Source organism: Corythoichthys intestinalis, chromosome 13 (genome assembly GCF_030265065.1).
Source record: "Corythoichthys intestinalis isolate RoL2023-P3 chromosome 13, ASM3026506v1, whole genome shotgun sequence".
In the NCBI taxonomy this organism is placed as follows: domain Eukaryota; kingdom Metazoa; phylum Chordata; class Actinopteri; order Syngnathiformes; family Syngnathidae; genus Corythoichthys; species Corythoichthys intestinalis.
Window position 1 is genome coordinate 28,400,424 of NC_080407.1, and position 21,657 is coordinate 28,422,080.

Sequence of the window (21,657 nt, forward strand, 5' to 3'; positions counted from 1 at the left end):
GACCTAATGGGTAATATTTCAATGCACTCGTGTTAAGGGTGGGATACCACACATACATGCCAAATATGAAAAAGATTGAACGTTGTGTCAAGGAACTATTAGTCATTTACTGAATTTGTCATTTTGCCGAAAAAATGGTCGACTTTGGCACCACGCCCAGGTCAGACCCGTGAATGAAAACGCACCATTTTCAAAACTTAAGATTTCATATGTCTCCTGAACAGTCTCACCAATTTTGAAGATGATCCAACTAACTCCCTCGGCGAAAAGGTCTCAAATGTGCACCCTGTGAATCGATAAAAATTTCATATTTGATCCAAAATAACCGATTTCCTGTTGGGTTTGGAATATGCGTGTAAATGCTTTTTTGGAGCGGTTTTGGACAAGGTATAGACCCCCCAAATTTCATTGCTCTACAATGACATACCCTAATGTTATAGGCCAATTTTAAAATTTCAAGGGGGCGCCACTGAGCCATTTTGTTATATTTTTTTGCAACGTTGCAAAATTATCGAAATTTACAATTTTCCGGACGTATGTGCAAATTTTGGTGACTTTTCGTGCATGTTCAGGCCTCCAAATTGGCCGTTTTCATTTGCCCTGAAAAAATAAAATAAAATAAATAATAATAAAAATAATCCTTTGCAAAACAATAGGGCCTTCGCACGTCTAGTGCTCGGGCCCTAATAATAATAATAATCCTTTGCAAAACAATAGGGCCTTCGCACGCTCAGTGCTCGGGCCCTAATAATAATAATAATAATACTAATAATAATAATCCTTTGCAAAACAATAGGGCCTTCGCACGCTTAGTGCTCGGGCCCTAATAATAATAATAATAATAATAATAATAATAATCCTTTGCATTACAATAGGGCCTTCGCACGCCTAGTGCTCGGGCCCTAACTAGGCCTGCAAGCAGGACTGAACGGGCCCTCGCAATCTAGCGCAACTCGGACGTCACGCAACTCGGACTGTGTGCAGGTCAGGGTGGTGGCAGATCCTCCTCTGTAATCATCTCATTAAAACCTAACATGCTCGAAAGTCGCCTATTTACATTCCCACACCCAAGAGATAAAAACCCCTATTGGAGAGAGTACTACAAAAAAGGAGCCACTACTGAGCTGTGCAGCCAAGCCCTTATTCAAAACCAAAATTAATCTTCTAACTGGGCCAATTCGACCAAGTGTGCCAAATATTGTGGCTCTATAAGCTGCCTGAGTCTCTGAAAAAAAATATTTCCTTTAAATGGCGAACAAAGGGTCGTCACTGCAACAGACAGAGACACGTGGACATGGGCCGTAAAAAAGTATTTTAATAGGTCTTGAAACTACAATGACCAACCTGAAAAGAACTGGACATGTATTGGAAAAACGAGTGACTTTCTATCGCCACTAGTTGGCGCTGTAGGGTTGATGCAAATGACCCCTACAAGGCCCTTCAGGGTATGACTCTCAACAAGCACGGGAAGTTTGGCACAGATATGTTGTATATCTGGCGAGTTATGACTGTTCAAAGTTTTTGGAGAGAAAAATTGTTGACAGTCATTTTCACTTTCCTGTTTGGACCCCTCCGCTTCAACGAAACTTCAATATTTTTCATCAGGCACCTGAAGACAGGTCTTAAGGCTTCCCTTATGCAGGTTTGAGGTAGATTGATTTTTTCCCTTTAGAGGAGGAGTGTGTCCCGTAAAAAAGGGCATTTCCTGTTCCCACTAGGAGGCGCCAGGCACAAATGGTAAATGTTCAATCCAGTCCTGCTCAGGCTGGTATACCTCACACACATGCCAGATTTAAAATAGATTGAACGTTGTATGAGGGAGTTATCAGTCATTTTCCGAATTCGGTGTTTTGGCGAAAAAATGGCCGACTTTGGCACCCCGCCCATGTCAGGCCCGTGAATGAAAACACACCATTTTTATAACTTAAGATTTCAAATGCCTCATGAACAGTCTCGCCAATTTTGAGAATGATCAAACTAATTCCCTAGGTGCCAAGGTGTAAAATGTGCACACTGTAAATCGATAAAAATTTCACATTCAATCCAAAATACCCGATTTCCTGTTGGGTTTGGAATACGCATGCAAGAGACTTTTTGGAGCAGTTTTGTACAAGGTATCGACTCTTCGAATTTCATCCCTCTACGTTGAAAAAACCTAAATGGAAAGGCCTTTTTGAAAATTTCAAGGGGGCGCCACTGAGCCATTTTGTTACATGTTTTCGTAACGTTGCAAGATTATTGAACATTATGGAAAGCCGCATTTATGTCCAAATTTTTGTGAGTTTTCGTGCATGTTCAAGCCTCCAAATGTTAACTCTTACTGTGAACCCATGAAAATTTCACATTCGATCCAAAATACCCGATTTCCTGTTGGATTTGGAATATGGGTGCAAGAGACTTTTTGGAGCAGTTTTGCATAAGGTATCTACTCCCCAAATTTCCTTGCTCTATGTTGAAAAAACCCAATAGGAAAGGCCTTTTTTAAAACTTCTTTCTGTCGCCACTAGTTGGCACTGTAGAGTTGATGCAAATGACCCCTACAAGAACCTTCAGGGTATGACTCTCAACAAACACGGAAAGTTTGGCGCAGATATGTTGCATATCTGCCGAGTTATGACTGTTCAAAGTTTTTGGCGAGACAAATTGTTGACGGTCATTTTCACTTCCAGTTTGGACCTCTCCGCTTCAACGAAAACTCAATATTTTTCATCAGGCACCTGAACACATGTCTTGAGGCTCCCCTGAAACAGGTTTGAGGTCAATAGATTTTTTTCCCTTGGAGGAGGAGCCTGTCTCGTAAAGAAGGCCATTTCCTGTTTCCACTAGGGGCGCCAGGCCTAATGGGTAATATTTCAATGTAGTCGTGTTCAGGCTGGGATATCTCATAAACATGCTAGAAATGAAAAAGATTGAACGTTGGATCACTGACTTTTTAATCATTTTCTGAATTTGGTATTTTGCCTAAAAATGGCCGACTTTGGGACCACGCCCAGGCCAGACCCTTGAATGAAAACACACCATTTTGAAAACTTAAGATCTCATAGGTCTCCTGAATAGTCTGACCAATTTTGAAGACGATCCAACTATTTTCTTCAGCGACAAGGTCTCAAATGAAAATCGATAAAATTTCACATTTGATCCAAAATTTCCGGCTTCCTGTTGGGTTTGGAATATGGGTGCAAGAGACTTTTTGGAGCAGTTTTGCACAATGTATCGACTCGCCAAATTTCATCGTTCTACGTTGAAAAAACCTAATAGGAAAGGCCTTTTTGAAAATTTCAAGGGGGCGCCACTGAGCCATTTTGTTAAATTTTTTTGTAGATTATCAAAATTTACGCAAAGTTGCATGTATGTGCAAATTTTGGTGAGTTTTCGTGCATGTTCAGGCCTCCAAATGTAAACTCCAACTGTGAACCGATAAAAATTTCACATTTGATCCAAAATATCCGATTTCCTGTTGGATTTGGAATATGGGTGCAAGAGGCTTTTTTGAACAGTTAGGCATAAGGTATCTACTCCCCAAATTTCATTGCTCTACGTTGAAAACCTGAGAGGAGAGGCCTTTTTGAAAATTTTAAGGGTCAAGGGGGCGCCACTGAGCCATTTTTTGACATTTTTTCAAAACAACACAAGATTATCGAAATTTACGCAAAGCCGCACGTATGTGCAAATTTTGGTGACTTTTCGTGCATGTTCAGGCCTCCAAATTGGCCATTTTCATTTGCCCTGAAAAAAGAATAATAATAATAATAATAATAATAATAATCCTTTGCAAAACAATAGGGCCTTCGCACGCTCAGTGCTCGGGCCCTAATAATAATAATCCTTTGCAAAACAATAGGGCCTTCGCACGTCTAGTGCTCGGGCCCTAATAATAATCCTTTGCAAAACAATAGGGCCTTCGCACGCTCAGTGCTCGGGCCCTAATAATAATAATAATAATCCTTTGCAAAACAATAGGGCCTTCGCACGTCTAGTGCTCGGGCCCTAATAATAATAATAATCCTTTGCAAAACAATAGGGCCTTCGCACGTCTAGTGCTCGGGCCCTAATAATAATAATAATAATAATAACTAGGCCTGCAAGCAGGACTGAACGGGCCCTCGCAATCTAGCGCAACTCGGACGTCACGCAACTCGGACTGTGTGCAGGTCAGGGTGGTGGCAGATCCTCCTCTCTAATCATCTCATTAGAACCTAACATGCTCGAAAGTCGCCTCTTACATTACCACACCCAAGAGATAAAAACCCCTATTGGAGAGAGTACTACAAAAAAGGAGCCACTACTGAGCTGTGCAGCCAAGCCCTTATTCAAAACCAAAATTAATCTTCTAACTGGGCCAATTCGACCAAGTGTGCCAAATATTGTGGCTCTATAAGCTGCCTGACTCTCTGGAAAAAAAATATTTCCTTTAAATGGCAAACAAAGGGTCGTCACGCCAACAGACAGACACGTGGACATGGGCCGTAAATAAGTATTTTAATAGGTCTTGAAACTACAAAGAAAAAACTGAAAAGAACTGGACATGTATTGGAAAAACGAGTGACTTTCTGTTGCCACTAGTTGGCGCTGTAGGGTTGATGCCAATGACCCCTACAAGGCACTTCAGGGTATGACTCTCAACAAGCACGGGAAGTTTGTCGCAGATATGTTGTATATCTGCCGAGTTATGACTGTTCAAAGTTTTTAGCGAGACAAATTGTTGACATTCATTTTCACTTTCCTGTTTGGACCCCTCCGCTTCAACGAAACCTCAATATTTTTCATCAGGCACCTGAACACAGGTCTTAAGGCTTCCCTTATGCAGGTTTAAGGTAGATTGATTTTTTCCCTTTAGAGGAGGTGCGTGTCCCGTAAAAAAAGAGCATTTCCTGTTCCCACTAGGAGGCGCCAAGCACAAATGGTAAATTTTCAATCCAGTTCTGCTCAGGCTGGTATACCTCACACACATGCCAGATTTAAAATAGATTGAACGTTGTATGAGGGAGTTATCAGTCATTTTCCGAATTCGGTGTTTTGGCGAAAAAATGGCCAACTTTGGCACCCCGCCCAGGTCAGGCCCGTGAATGAAAACACACCATTTTGATAACTTAAGATTTCATATGCCTCATGAACAGTCTCGCCAATTTTGAGAATGATCAAACTAATTCCCTAGGTGCCAAGGTGTAAAATGTGCACACTGTAAATCGATAAAAATTTCACATTCAATCCAAAATACCCGATTTCCTGTTGGGTTTGGAATACGCATGCAAGAGACTTTTTGGAGCAGTTTTGTACAAGGTATTGACTCTCCGCATTTCATCCCTCTACGTTGAAAAAACCTAAATGGAGAGGCCTTTTTGAAAAATTCAAGGGGGCGCCACTGAGGCATTTTGTTACATTTTTTCGTAACATTGCAAGATTATCGAACGTTATCCAAAGCTGCATGTATGTCCAAATTTTTGTGAGTTTTCGTGCATATTCAAGCCTCCAAATTTAAACTCCTACTGTGAACCCATGAAAATTTCACATTCGATCCAAAATACCTGATTTCCTGTTGGATTTGGAATACGGGCGCAAGAGACTTTTTGGAGCAGTTTTGCATAAGGTATCTACTCCCCAAATTTCCTTGCTCTGTGTTGAAAAAACCCAATAGGAAAGGCCTTTTTTAAAACTTCTTTCTGTCGCCACTAGTTGGCACTGTAGAGTTGATGCAAATGACCCCTACAAGAACCTTCAGGGTATGACTCTCAACAAACACGGGAAGTTTGGCGCAGATATGTTGTATATCTGCCGAGTTATGACTGTTCAAAGTTTTTTGCGTGACAAATTGTTGACGTTCATTTTCACTTTCCTGTTTGGACCCCTCCGCCTCAACGAAACCTCAATATTTTTCATCATGCACCTGAACACAGGTCTTAAGGCTCCCCTGATGCAGGTTTGAGGTCAACAGATTTTTTTCCCTTGGAGGAGGAACCTGTCTCGTAAAAAAAGGCATTTCCTGTTCTCACTAGGGGGCGCCAGACCTAATGGGTAATATTTCAATGCACTCGTGTTAAGGGTGGGATACCACACTTACATGCCAAATATGAAAAAGATTGAACGTTGTGTCAAGGAACTATTAGTCATTTACTGAATTTGTCATTTTGCCGAAAAAATGGTCGACTTTGGCACCACGCCCAGGTCAGACCCGTGAATGAAAACGCACCATTTTCAAAACTTAAGATTTCATATGTCTCCTGAACAGTCTCACCAATTTTGAAGATGATCCAACTAACTCCCTCGGCGAAAAGGTCTCAAATGTGTACCCTGTAAATCGATAAAAATTTCATATTTGATCCAAAATAACCGATTTCCTGTTGGGTTTGGAATATGCGTGTAAATGCTTTTTTGGAGCGGTTTTGGACAAGGTATAGACCCCCCAAATTTCATTGCTCTACGCTGACAGACCCTAATGTTATAGGCCAATTTTAAAATTTCAAGGGGGCGCCACTGAGCCATTTTGTTATATTTTTTGCAACGTTGCAAAATTATCGAAATTTACAATTTTCCGGACGTATGTGCAAATTTTGGTGACTTTTCGTGCATGTTCAGGCCTCCAAATTGGCCGTTTTCATTTGCCCTGAAAAAAAATAAAAATAAAATAATAATAATCCTTTGCAAAACAATAGGGCCTTCGCACGCTCAGTGCTCGGGCCCTAATAATAATAATAATAATAATCCTTTGCAAAACAATAGGGCCTTCGCACGTCTAGTGCTCGGGCCCTAATAATCCTTTGCAAAACAATAGGGCCTTCCAACGCCTAGTGCTCGGGCCCTAATTAAGTCGTGGTGCTGTGAGATCCAAATGTAACATTTTGTATGACTTCCATGGGCTTCGGCAAAGATTCATACAAATTATTGATGAAGTCAACAGGAACATCAAAGAAAGCAGTCTTGCATGCCTCCAAGACTTCATCAACATTCTTGGGTTTCGTCCTCCACGCTTCCTCTTTCATCTTACCCCAGACATGCTCAATGATATTCATGTCTGGTGACTGGGCTGGCCAGTCCTGGAGGAATCTTGATCTTCTTTGCCTTGAGGAACTTTGAGGTAGAGATTGAAGTATGCGATGGAGCACCATCCTGCTGCAGAATTTGTCCCTTTTTATGATTAGGAATGTAAGCGGCAGCTAAGATTTGTTGATTTTTCAGACTATTTATGTTGCCTTCCACCCTGCAGATCTCTCGCACACCCCCATACTGGATTTAACCCCAGACCATGATTTTGCCACCCTAAACCTCACTGTTTTCTGAGTGAATCTCGGATCCATGCGGGCTCCAGTAGGTTTCCTGCAATATTTGCGGCGACTGTGGTGTAATTCAATGGAAGATTCATCTGAAAATTCCACCTTTTGCCACAAAACTGTAAAGTTTGGTGAAGCCCATGAAAACAGTAAAGTTTGGTGAAGCCCATGGAAGTCAAATAAGCCTGTCGCAATATGCAATAATTCCATTTATCGCACGGTAAATAAAAATGAAGGCAATAATTTTTCCGCTGCGATTTATCGCCTTGCGTGCGTGCGGCTGACGTGCTGTTAAAAGTTCAGCTTCCTTGTTACCAACTACGCAAAATGCATTTTTGTTCTGGGTCCGGCATAAAAATAGCGCCGGAGTCAATCGTTCCCATTATATCCAATTGTTCAACGTATACCGGCCGCGTCAGTGCTCCGGATTGACTGCGGACCATCTCCGGCGTGCCGGAGTCCGCCGGATGGCTTAGGCTATTTTATAGTTTAGTGCAGTTTAGGTTTAGTGCAGGACTGCAGGTGGAGGGAAAAAAAAGGTGGGGCTGTGGAACGAATTATTGGAATTATAATGTATTCTTTTGGGAAAATCCAGCTCGACATACGACCATTTCGACTTACAAACAAGCTCCTGGAATGAATTAACCTCGTATGTAGAGGTACCACTGTACTAAACATGGAACGCCATAGCAGAAGCTACGAGAGGAAAAGTTTTCATTTGCCTAGATGCTTAAATTATTAAGTGAAATTTTATTTTATTCTTAAAAAATACATTTTGTTTATTCTGTGTTTCTGTGCAGTATTCATATTGTTCTTTTACTTAAAAGAGGCATGGTCTATTGTTTTTAGTTGTGATTTCTTAAAAAGTATTTTTGAATTTAAGAGTAAACATTTATTGCGTTTAAATGGGTGTACGTGATCTATTAATATATACTGTATTTTCACAGTGTTATTGTAATTTTATTTTTTAAATTGGGGGGTGCAATAATGTCGCATATCGCAATAATTTATGAAATAAATTATCGCACACTAAAATTTGTTATCGCGACAAGCCGAAAGTCAAACAAAATATTAAATTTGGATCTCACAGCACCACTACTTAATTCGCTTATGTTATGTAGCATATTTTTGTATTTTAAGTACATCTTTTGTTCAATTTTCACACTACTTTCTGTAGGCGAAAAAAAACTGTTGTCTTGCCAAAATATGACTTTTATGTCTTCATTAAATGATCTTTTTTTTTTCAGTGAAACAACTAAGCGACAAGACTTTTGTCAGGGACTGTATTTAAACATTGAGAAAACTTGAGAAAGAGCGTTTTTTTTCGGCCAATTGGAAGAGATTAAAATAAATGTGAAATCCACTATAGGCCTGATAGAACAGACACACAAATATAAAAGATATAAATGTTTATTGAATATGCATCTTACAGTTTTGTTTAACAGGGAGAATTAGTTACAAAAGAATTATCATTATGCCCAGGCATCGTCACAAATGTGATCACACAAAACACAACCACACATCACATCCCCGCATTTCCTCCTTCTCATTAAAACATTAAATTTCAGGGAGCGGGGGTCAGCGGATTGGTTTATTAACAATTCAGTGTAGGTTTTCGGGCTGTGGAACAAATTAATGCAATTATAATGTATTTTTATGGGGAATTCCTGCTCAACATATGACCATTTTGACTTACAAACGAAGTCCGGGAACAAATTAACTTCGTATGTAGGGGTACCACTGTACTAAATTATTGATTTGGCTTAATTTGATTATAACGTTTCTTTCTCGATATCCCCCCTCTCACCCTTCTCCTGGGAGAGCTCCAAAGATGTCCTTATCTGTTGCCCTTGATCTCTCTTCCCAAGGCCGGTCGCAGGGCCCTGCGACTATTATTTTGTTTACATGCACGCACATGTAATGATACACTCGAGCACGCACACACTCAAAAATACCCCTTCCCCTCCCTCCAATCCACGTCTGTCTCCTTTTCTTGCTCTTTTTTTATTGCATAATGGGTGTCAAGCTCGCCCCTGCCCAAAAAGCAGAGTTCAACCTAGGCGCTAATGCAAAACTCCATCGCTGAAATCGTCCGTGCCTCTTGCTCTTTGCTGACGTAATTGCTGCATTAATTCACATTTGGGAGACTTGACAGTTCAGAGCGCCGCCACAGATCAGATTTTAACCACACCCAAAAGTGACCTAGATCGTAAATGAAATGGTCCACTTTTATGTCCCGTCCAGACCGTCAAATTAAAGTGCCTATGACTACAAAAAGCATATTTATTTCATATTTCACGCGGTCTTGTATGCCCCTGAATGAAATGGATCGCTTGGATGTATGTGGAAGCGATCGTTTTATTGATTCAATTTTTGAATCCCGCGCAATAAAAATGAGTGACTTCTGGCTCCAGTGTCGGGTTAAGGACGAATGCGAATGTGACGTCACCCGGGTCAGCATCTCACAATACAGCATTGCTTTATAGATATGCAGATGGACTGCGGATTCAGCAGAGAAAGCCCCCTCAAGACCCCCATTAAAGACCCCGCAATCGAATCCTTCCACTTTGGGGCAGTTCGCATCGCGACTCTACGACACCAAGACGCAATGACTGTGTTGCGAAGTGGCCTCGCGTTTGTATGGTGTCGGCAAACCTTGGAATCCTGCCTCCGAAGTGGAAGAATTCGATTGCGGGGGCTTGAAGGGGGGCTTGCTTCGTATGCATATCAAAAGCTCCTGCGGTGCAGGAGTTTGGACCCGCGCCAATAACATCAGCACTCGTACACGTCACACTCGGCGTGCGCAGCGGTACGACTAAGCATTAAAGACAGCAAATATGGCGGAACGTCGGCTTTAATTTACTATTTTTACAATATTTTTAATTTAACTATGTTGAATGTTTCCATTTTTGTGCCTTTTGGAACAAAAGGCAATTGCCATTGCTTGGAGTGGGCGGGCATATTGTCTTCCGGGCTGAGGAGGTTTTTGGGGTCACAGTGCATTATTCGCTGTCGCCTTGTAAATCTGCACTGCCCCCAAGGCCCTGGCATGAATACTACATTGTTTTGATGCGGAATTGCGACATTGGTCGAATGGAGATGGAACCATATCGATGCAAACATGAAATTTTTCGTGTTCTCGGACAGCAGTGTTGGGCATGTTACTTTAAAAAAGTAATTAGTTAAAGTTACTCACTACTTCTTCCAAATAGTAACTGAGTTAGTAAGTGAATTACTCTTTGGTAAAAGTAACTAGTTAGAAGGGAAAGTAACTTTCCGTTACTTTAAAAAGGAGTTGTTGTATGTCAAAGAATTTGGAATTTTCTGAGCAGTATTCGAGTCAGTTGAATAGAGAAGAACAGACAGGTAGTTGCGTTACACAACCTTGTAACCTTGTAGAACCTCACCAGCAACAGATTTATCCTACACTTGAAGTGCAACAAAATTAAACAGTAAACAATATAATAAAATAACAATCAGCAGTAAACAATATAAAGTGAGTTTAAAAAATTAAATCTCACAACCTGAGACAACTGGTCAAGTCGACATAGCCTACTGTACTTCAAGTATTTTGACTTGAAATAGTGTTTGTATTTCCACCTCGTAAAGGACAAATTTTCTTCTGAATGCTCTGCCATCATATCCCTCCCCTCTGCATCTGTTTTGCATGTGTGTGTTTGCTGCACGCGCTGTTCCGGTTTGTGTGTGAAAACACCGGCTCTGATTGGCTTACCATAACACTCACTTTAACCCTCAGCCAATCACAATCACTTCCATCGCATCTATCCAGGGGGTGCATTCAGGTAGCCTCGTCACCCTCAAAGCGTCTGCCGTCCTCAAGATGGGAGCAGCATTCTTGCTGGCTCACAGTGGGGAATGGGAACAAGGCTAGCATTCAGGTGTAGCAAACACAGAAACATTAGCAAGCTTTGGAATGCATAGCCTAATTGCATAAGCAGGGACAAACAGCCTTGAGTCATACGAAGTACATGCTGTAATATTCTGATAAAGAATTATCCGAGGCACTCTAAAGTGCACATGGCGCCAATATTGTTTTGCTCACATGATGTGAGCTAGAGACATGGCCTGCCAAGAGCCGTACGTTTGTGTTAATGTTGAAGTTATATGTTCTATTAAAGAAACAGACTGCCAGCACGCCCTGCGTGGTATATCTTTGCTAAGAAAAAGCGCAAAACAAAACACGTGCGCTATTCTCGAACCTGAACGCACCCCAAGTCTGACGACAAGTCTGATGACAAATTAACAGAGCAGAGTAGACTTGCTGCTGCTGATAGTTTCTTCAATTTATTCAGAGTAAGCTTTTGACCGTCAGTAAGGGTAACGGTGTTGTAACGACGAAAAAAACAATTAGTTAGATTACCCCGTTAATGAAAAAACAACGGCGTTATTTATAACAGCGTTATCCCCAACACTGTCAGAGTGTCACCATGTAAAGGGCCGCTTTGGGTTCAATGGTTTGCGTCTTTGCCTTCAATGTTCGCCGAAACTATTTTAAGGCGAGGTCATTCCGCAACACAGTCATTGCGTCTTGGAGTCGCAGAGCCATGTAACCGGCCTTGGGAAGAGAGAACAAGGGTAACAGATGAGGCCAACTGTGCTGCTCTCCCAGGAGAAGGGAGCAGGGGTTGGGGGATCGGGAAAGGGAAAACATTTCAAATTAGGCATGTGCCGGTATGATATTATGACGGTACGATAACCGTGAGCAAAAATACCGCGGTTTCACGGTATCACAGTATTGCAATTATAGCTCCAAAAAATTTTGAGATGTATGGGTTAAAAAAACAAACTTTTTTCCATTGAACAGGATTTTTTTTTCAGACCATAGTTGCAAATTGGAACATGAATATATTGTTAAAATAAATAAATTATCAATAAAAAAATATTTTGAATAAAATTAAAATAAATATAACTTATAGACTATACTCACAGCCACAGCTCAAGTTGCTCAAGATTAGAGCAACAACAAAATAATTTCTATAAAAAAGTAAAAACACTTCTGAATAAATTTTAAAAAAAAATTATACTGCATGACTTTTTTTTTGAGGGTGGAAAAGCTTAAGTGAAGTTTCGCCATTTTCAGCCACTGTGTCAACTCTAGTCTACATGATGTCATGCCTTTGTGTTAAAAAGAACATAAAGAATTCATAAGTTAGTTAAAAAGCCAATAGTTTTGTGGAAAGGTTTCATCAAAAAAAAAAAAAAAAAAAAAAAAAAAACATTAGGAGTGAGACCTCTCATTGATCCAGCGAACGTGGATTTGTGCTTAAGGCAAGATCATCTTTCACAATTAGCGATCTTTGACGCCATCACTTTTCCCCCTTCATTCAAGCGACTCAAGCTTGTTTTCTCACTCTGCGGCTGTAACACTCAACGAAGTTGCTCTCCCAGATAAGCCTAGGCTAACATTCATCTTAGTAAGCTTTTAGTTAGTTTGTATATTGAATTTGAAAGGAAAATGTGTGTTTTGTTTTTGGCGAACTTTTTCCATGGTGCTAGCTAATCTGTTGAAGCTACTCACATGGAAAAATCTAATTGTACAACATTTTAAATGTATTTCTTTTGTATATTACACTTACCATGATTTGAGAGCTCAATAAATTGAAGAACAGTACGCCTTATGTTTGGAGTATTTGTTTTTGGGTTAGCTGGCTGTCTAGCCGATAGCGTCACTTTCACACACAGCAACACATGGGAGGGGGTGAGCGCTGCTGCGCTAAGCCGCTTCTGGCTGCATTTTTGACACAAGAAAAATAGCGAATACCGTACTACCGTCTGACGGAAAATTTTAGTGGTTTTGAAACCACGACGTTTTCACACCACAGTAAACCATGAAACCGGTAACCGGCACATGCCTATATCAAATGAAGCCAATTCAATAATTTTGTATGTCCAAAAACAATTGGTTCTCAGTAAAAATAACGCTCATCAAGGCAAAAGTGAGACTGCAGTTTCCCCAAGTCCATGCCGACAGTTGCTGTCTGCCTCAAACAGTTCCGCCTGCTGTCGAGCATCGTGGATTTTTTAATAATAAGCATCTGATATGATGAAGTCATCAGGAACCTCAAAGAAAGCAGTCTTGCATGCCTTCCAGAGTTCATCAACATTCTTGGGTTTCGTCTTACATGCTTCCTCTTTCATCCTACCCCAGACATGCTCAATAATGTTCATGTCTGGTGACTGGGCTGGCCATTCCTGGAGGATCTTGATCTTATTTGCCTTGAGGAACTTTGAGGTAGAGATTGAAGTATGCGAGGGAGTACCATCCTGCTGCTGAATTTGTCCCTTTTTATGGTTAGGAATGAAAGAGGCAGCTAATATTTGTTGATATTTCAGACTATTTATCTCTCAGGGTGCAGACAATTAAAAAACCGTGTGGCATTTGCCAAGGCCCACAGCCTGTCAAAAGGATGGACGCTGTAAAAGTGGCAAAAGGTGGATTTTTTTTAGATGAATCTTCCATTGAATTACACTACAGTCGCCACAGATATTGCAGAAGACCTACTGGAGCCCGCATGGATCCGAGATTCACTCAGAAAACAATTAAGTTTGGTGGCTACATCATGACCAAAATCATGGTCTGGGGTTACATCTAGTATGGAGGTGTGCGGGAGATCAGCATGTTGGAAGGCAACATAAATAGTACAATATATTTTTTGTTCAATTTTCACACTAATTTCTGTAGTCGACAAAACTTGTCTTGCCAAAATTTGACCTTTATGTCTTCATCGAATGATAAATCTTTTTTCAGTGAAACAAATATATTTTTGTACATTCAACATCATTTGGGAGGGTCTTAGCTTTCATATGAGGCATTTCTGAAATCAATTGAATAATTAAAAGTCAGGTTATTAGCAATTGTTTCTACAAACGGATAAGCAACAAGACTTTTGTCAGGGACTGTACAGTATGTTTAATTTATATTATTCATACATTATTTTATGTACATTATTCAGATTATTAATAATTGATTTGATAGTTTCAGACTATTCTTTCATGTTCTAATGTTAACGTATGCATTTATAGAGATTTTTATAGACCTATTCATATATATATATTAAAGATACACGATAATATCGGTGTCCGATAATTATCGGCCGATAATGGCAATTATGACGTCACACAGATAATCCAGATAATAAAAAATTCAACCGATAATGCAATCCGATAATTATATACTTGATTTAGCCTCCAAATGTGCACAACCGAAGAATTCAGCACGCCACCTCCTCAACCCTTCCCCTCTCTGAAGCCCCTGAGGGAGGAGGGGTTGAGGAGGCGGAGTTACACGACAAGAAATAGTTGAATATTATGGCGGCTGTTACTAAAAAAACGACGCTCTCGCCATTTGCGAAACATGTACCGCAGAAGTTCCATGAGGCCGAAAGAAAGCGTCCTCATTCAAAACCGCTAACCCAGCATCCATTTAAAACTGCATCACAAAGATTTTTGGAACGAATACCAGGCTGCTGCTGCTAGCGGGAATGCTAAAGCTATTGTAAACACTAAGTTAAAACTAGGGGCTTGTGACGATACAGAGTCGGGTTGTTTGGGAAAGCAGCCCAAGGCGGGTGGTAAACTCTCATCTAAGGCTAAACACCGGCACGATTGGAGACCGATAGTCGGCAAGTAGCCGTCTTCCGACGGAGCCCGCCGCTCTGGCCGGTCCGGCAGGCCACCGCCGCCTCGCCGTCGGCGGGGCGGGCAGAGCCCGGTTCCCCGGCTTCAGGACCTCCGGCGAACACCCCGGTTTCTCGAGCGTTCCCTCACGGCATGTGAGCAGAGCCAGGCCCCGAATACGCCGCGGCCCCGGGCGGATTATCCGGTACGAACGTAGCCGCCGCCGAGAGGAGACACGATTTTTTTTTTTTTTTTACCGAGATGACCTGAGAGCCAAAGCCCTGGATAAAAAAATAATGCAGTTTATACGACCACCATTCTTCATGAAAAACATGCCAATCACATTTTCACCACTACATCTGGAAAAGTGATGTCCAGTAAGCAAGCTTATCATGACGGCGCAGTGGTTAGATGATAATTTAAACATGGAGAAAACAAAGTCAGCCCGTCAATAATGCATTCAGTATGTAAAATGACGAGCGGTCAGATGACTTTGTAATGCTGCCTTTATTTTCGGCTTAACAAAACTCAGGCACAAAACAACACGCACGGAGATGCGAGCTCCAACTGCATCCAAATAGTACTGCCGTTTATCAGTTTAGCTGCTGTGAAGCGAATGTCGCGACTCGTGAGTGCCGCAAATGTAAACAAAGCGCTGCAGAATGGGTACATGACATTTCGCTATTTTAAGTTAATCATTTTCACAGTGTGCAACAAAGCATATAACATTAGCAATCACTTTTCAAATTAATTTAACTTATTTGTCTGCTCAATTACAGTCACAGTAGATGATCTAAACTTATTGGCACTTATCAACACTTATTAATTTAAATATGCACATTCCTGTTGTAATGAAATAACAATAATATTCTGTAGCCACAAATATTCAAAATCTTTTCTTCTTCCAAGTTTTTTTTAGGATTAAGTATAATAATGTATTGCTTGAAATAAGGCTGTTAAGATTATTTTCAGCTAGCTATTTTTCTTCCAAGAAATCTGAGAGAAATACACCTGAAGCGCTGGCAGATAATTTCACTTATTTCCAATAGATTTACACTTAAAACTGACTAGTTTTAAGGAAGTGTGTTTTGCAGTGTATTAATGTTATGTTAGGAATGGCTTACTTTTAAAGGCATTTTTGTGCAACTTAGGTATTTACTCTGTAAGTAATTGTTGCCAAAAGTTTACCATTACACAATGTCAGACAATGTCATTATTTAGATGTTGGAATTGACGACTTGTTCATATTTTATGTTGAAAAAAAAAAGAAAAATTATATTTTTGCACAGTAATATTTTCTTTTGTTTAAAATTTTACATAAATCTTTTAATAGAATTATCGGCTTGACATTATCGGTTATCGTTAGGAATGAGGAGGAAATTATCGGTTATCGGTATTGGTTGAAAAATGTATTATCGTGCATCACTAATATATATATATATATATATATATATATATATATATACACTTCCCAAAAAATGTTTTTTTTTTTTTTTTTTTTTTTTAAAAGGGGAGGTGACACTACTTTGCGGTTTTTCACCATAAACAGCGGTAAGTGATGTAATGGGAAAGGGGGGGGGCATTTATATTATATATGGCGGTAAACGGAGACAAGGCTGGAAAAGCAGTTTCTGCTCTTGCACCCCTCTTTAAAATAAACTGCTGTATTTTAAGCCAAAACAACAGTTGTGTTTGATAGAACAATGTGTCTGTATGCTGGCATAGCAGATTCATGGCGCGATAAGCCCCCAAACTATTTTTAATTTGTCGGTTTTACCCTGAAAACCCCTGTTTAGAGACGTCGCGCAACCCACTTTGGTTGCAACCCAGCCATGAAAAGAAAGTAAGTAATTGTATTGATTGATTGAAATGTCTTTCATTTTTAGCTTAGAATCATTAATTGATATCTAATATTTAGTTTAAAAAAGAAAGACTTAAAAATTATTAATTCGCATATTTTAAACTTTTAAACAAATTACATCACAATGAAAAAATTGGCGTCTGTAAAAAAGTTACAGATATCTACCTCATAACTATCGTTTAATTGTATTTTTTTCGTGACTGTCACATTTTCCTCAATATTTTAGATGATAAATAATCGATCCAAACAAAGAAAAAAGAAAAAAAAAAAAAAAAAAAGAAAGTTTAAAAGGGTAAATATATGAAAAAGAAAATCCCGACCACTCCTTGATGTCTGTGATCTCTGCATCGTGACCCTTGTTATATTACCATGTTTCACCCTTAAAATTCCCCAAAAATCCAGCAGTGGCAATTTATAGCTGTGTCTTGACACTCGGTGATACATGCTACACGGAGTTTTTGGATCGAAAAGAGGTAGGTACGCGATAATATCTCGAGCCCGATCTGACGTCACCACTCGGTGACGTCAACAATGGCGAGCTATTAGTTTATTTTTTGATTGAAAATTTTGCAAATTTTATCAAAACGAAAACATTAAGAGGGGTTTTAATATAAAATTACTATAATTTGTACTCAAATTTATCTTTTAAGAACTACAAATCTTTCTATCCGTGGATCCCTTTAACAGAAAAAATGTTAATCATGTTAATGCCATCTTGTGGATTAAATGTTATGATAAACAAATACAGTACCTACGTACAGTATGTTGAATGTTTAAGTCCATCTTATGTCTTATCTTTCCATTCTAACGATAATTTACAGAAAAATATGGCATATTTTGGAGACTGTTTGAATTGCGATTAGTTACGATTGATTTTTAAGCTGTGATTAATTCCATTAAAAATTTAATCGTTTGACATTTCTCAACAATGTTGACATTTCTCAACAATGTTGAGTGGTCTTAAGAAAAATGTTCATTTTTTTTTGCATTCTGGATAGTTATGAGATTATTAACAAATTTGTATTTATAATTTATTTTAATATGAGTTATGTTCAAAATTTGAAATTTAAATTTGCTAATTAAATCCAGACATTTATTCTGGAAGTTTTTAAACCGTTTCTTTCGTTTTTTTTTTTTTTTTTTTTTTTTTAAACAATGGTTTCAATGGAACAGTGTATCACCTGAACCAATACATATGAAAGTTAGTATAAGTCAATACAGATACATTTTGCATTGGTTATTTAGAGTATCAATTAATTAGATTTATATTTGTAAGAAATGTAGCCCTGGGCCCCATTCAGCCGATCTGTTTGGTCTTATTAATGTCCCGTCCCCAGCATAAAGTGTACATGCACGTTATGCTGTTATATCGTCCCTACCAATATTTAAACCAAACATACGCCCTTGGTCTGTCATGTACAGTATACGTATCATCGAACGTGAACCAACCTTCTAGTGTGTGAAGAACAAACTCTGCGTGCATTATTTTGCACACAGTCGACTGTTGTTGACGTGGGAGCTCCTCTTCAACTCCACAATGTTCCTCATCAGCCGCTGTCGTTCTCCCGGACATTTTCTGAACGTTTTGATTGAGGACGTGCCTTGCAGCTTTGTTAGCAGTTGGCCAGCTAGGCTAGGCTAAAGTAGGTCGCAAAACTTCAACGAGTGCTGAGACTGATGTTTGAGTCCGTAATGTGGCCAATGCCGGATACGTCGGCGAGACTTCGTTTTAGTTAAGTGACTGAAATTGATAAAAAAGAAGACGCGCACAAAGAAAGCAGTGGTCCACCTTGGCCAGTCTTTGTTTTCTGCATTTCCGTCCAGGACTGCAGGATGGGAAAGACAGTGCTCCAGCCCATTCATTCCCACCGTAAAACCCGCCTAGTTCTATAATAAAAAACAAAAACAGCTGAAATTAATACTTCCCTTTCAAGATATAAATGTTTCTCTTACACAAATCAATCTATATTTTGACTTGATTGAAAAAAAAAAATGTCAACAGTGGGATCGTAGCATGGTCATTTCTCCTATAAGGATCATGGGATGTGTAGTTCTTCACATGAATCATTCAGCGCGTTCAGCAACGCCCTCTGGCGATCAGTAGGGATGAAGTAGAACGATTATGTTATTTTGATTTCAAGAAATACTGTAAAAAAAAAAAAAAAAAATCATTTGCCGGTCTATTTATTCATCATTAAACATCTAAATTACACGTTTGTCAATACAAATCACCATAGAAGTACATCTTTGACAATATTTTTGTGTGTTTTTTGTGTGAACATTTTTTCTAAGGATCGGTGTCATAATCTGAAGCAAATCTACCTGTCACCAGTCAATGCATCAATAAAAACAAATCATAATGCGCTGAAAAAAAAAAAAACAAGAAAGAAACACTGCATCCAAAATTAATGTAATGTCATTTTTAGAATTATTTAATTTAATTTGACTCTGTACCTTAAAAATAAAATTAAAAAATGACATGCAGTTCGGATGGGCGCCGTTTGTAAAGAAGATCATGCTGAAAATTGCGACTTCATTTTCTTACATTTAGCGCCACACAGTGTTAAAAACGTAGAGTGAAATTTTTAGTCACTTTTTTTTTTTTGCACATTTACAACATTGTTTAGCAACATAAATATTTATTTTTAAATAATAAGTATTGGACTTAAATGTGTAAATACAGAACTAAATATTTATTTAAATCGTAAATGTTAAATGTATTTCCGAAATGTAAATCTGATATGTATATCCTAAATATTTATCTGAAATTTATGTTTGAAATATTTATTTTAAATCTGAATTTTATATTTATATCTTAAATCTAAACACTAACTCTAAATACAAATTTAAATGTTATACAGTGGGGCAAATAAGTATTTAGTCAACCACCAACTGTGTTAGTTCTCCTAGTTGAATAGATTAGAGAGGCCAGTAATTGTCAACATGGGTAAACCTCAACCATGAGAGACAATGTGAAAAAAAAAACCAGAAAATCACATTGTTTGACTTTTAAAGAATTTATTTGCAAATCGTGGTGGAAAATAAGTATTTGGCCAATACCAAAAGTGTATATACCGAAGTGAATAGATCTCACTGTCAAAAGGTGAGAATGGCATTTTTAAACTCAGTTTGAGGATTGCGCTCAAACCAAATGTCCTACAACCAAATTTCCAAATGTAACTACTAGATTGTGATACATTACACTATTGGGTGAAGTTTGATTAACTTCTGCGCAGTGGTTTGGGAGTTATAATCAAAATTACATTTCTCGGCCGAAGTGAATAGATCTCACTGTCAAAAGGTGAGATGGCATTTTTGAACTCAGTTTGAAGATTGCGCTCAAACCAAATGTCCTAGAACCAAATTTCTAAATGTAACTTCTAGATTGTGATACAATACACTATTGGGTGAAGTTTGGTTCACTTCTGCGCAGCGGTTTGGGAGTTATAATCAAAATTACCTTTCTCGGCCGAAGTGAATAGATCTCAATGTCAAAAGTTGAGAATGGCATTTTTGAACTCAGTTTTAGAATTGCGCTCAAACCAAATGTCCTAGAACCAAATTTCTAAATGTAACTACTAGATTGTGATACAATACTCTATTGGGTGAAGTTTGGTTCACTTCTGCGCAGCGGTTCGGGAGTTATAATCAAAATTACCTTTCTCGGCCGAAGTGAATAGATCTCACTGTCAAAAGTTGAGAATGGCATTTTTGAACTCAGTTTTAGAATTGCGCTCAAACCAAATGTCCTAAAACCAAATTTCTAAATGTAACTTCTAGATTGTGATACAATACACTATTGGGTGAAGTTTGGTTCACTTCTGCGCAGCGGTTTGGGAGTTTTAATCAAAATTACATTTCTTGGCCGAAGTGAATAGATCTCACTGTCAAAAGGTGAGAAAAGCATTTTTGAACTCAGTTTGAGGGTTGCGCTCAAACCAAATGTCATTGTACCAAATTTCAAAATGTAACTACTAGATTGTGATACAATACTCTATTGGGTGAAGTTTGGTTCACTTCTGCGTAGCGGTTTGGGAGTTATAATCACAATTACATTTCTCGGCCGAAGTGAATAGATCTCACTGTCAAAAGGTGAGAAAGGCATTTTTGAACTCATTTTGAGGATTGCGCTCAAACCAAATGTCCTAGAACCAAATTTCCAAATGTAACTACTAGATTGTGATATAATACACTATTGGGCGAAGTTTGGTTCACCTCTGCGCAGCGGTTTGGGAGTTATAATCAAAATTACATTTCTCGGCCGAAGTGAATAGATCTCACTGTCAAAAGGTGAGAATGGCATTTTTAAATTCAGTTTGAGGATTGCGCTCAAACCAAATGTCCTAGAACCAGATTTCCAAATGTAACTACTAGATTGTGATACATTACACTATTGGGTGAAGTTTGATTAACTTCTGCGCAGTGGTTTGGGAGTTATAATCAAAATTACATTTCTCGGCCGAAGTGAATAGATCTCACTGTCAAAAGGTGAGATGGCATTTTTGAACTCAGTTTGAAGATTGCGCTCAAACCAAATGTCCTAGAACCAAATTTCTAAATGTAACTTCTAGATTGTGATACAATACATTATTGGGTGAAGTTTGGTTCACTTCTGCGCAGCGGTTCGGGAGTTATAATCAAAATTACCTTTCTCGGCCGAAGTGAATAGATCTCACTGTCAAAAGTTGAGAATGGCATTTTTGAACTCAGTTTTAGAATTGCGCTCAAACCAAATGTCCTAAAACCAAATTTCTAAATGTAACAACTAGATTGTGATACATTAAACTATTGGGTGACGTTTGATTAACTTCTGCGCAGTGGTTTGGGAGTTATAATCAAAATTACATTTCTCGGCCGAAGTGAATAGATCTCACTGTCAAAAGGTGAGATGGC

At 39.0% G+C, this 21,657-nt stretch overlaps 1 protein-coding gene across 1 annotated transcript in view; it reads right to left on the reverse strand.

Moving 5' to 3' along the window:
* The window catches only part of LOC130927902 (gastrula zinc finger protein XlCGF26.1-like), a 94,098-nt gene extending 75,308 nt beyond the window's left edge, over positions 1-18,790 (reverse strand). Inside the window, exon 1 of the mRNA XM_057854014.1 lies at positions 18,214-18,790. Coding sequence (XP_057709997.1) covers positions 18,214-18,337 — 124 coding nt within the window. The 5' untranslated portion in view covers positions 18,338-18,790. The remainder of the gene's footprint in view (positions 1-18,213) is intronic.
* Positions 18,791-21,657: the final 2,867 nt, after the last annotated feature.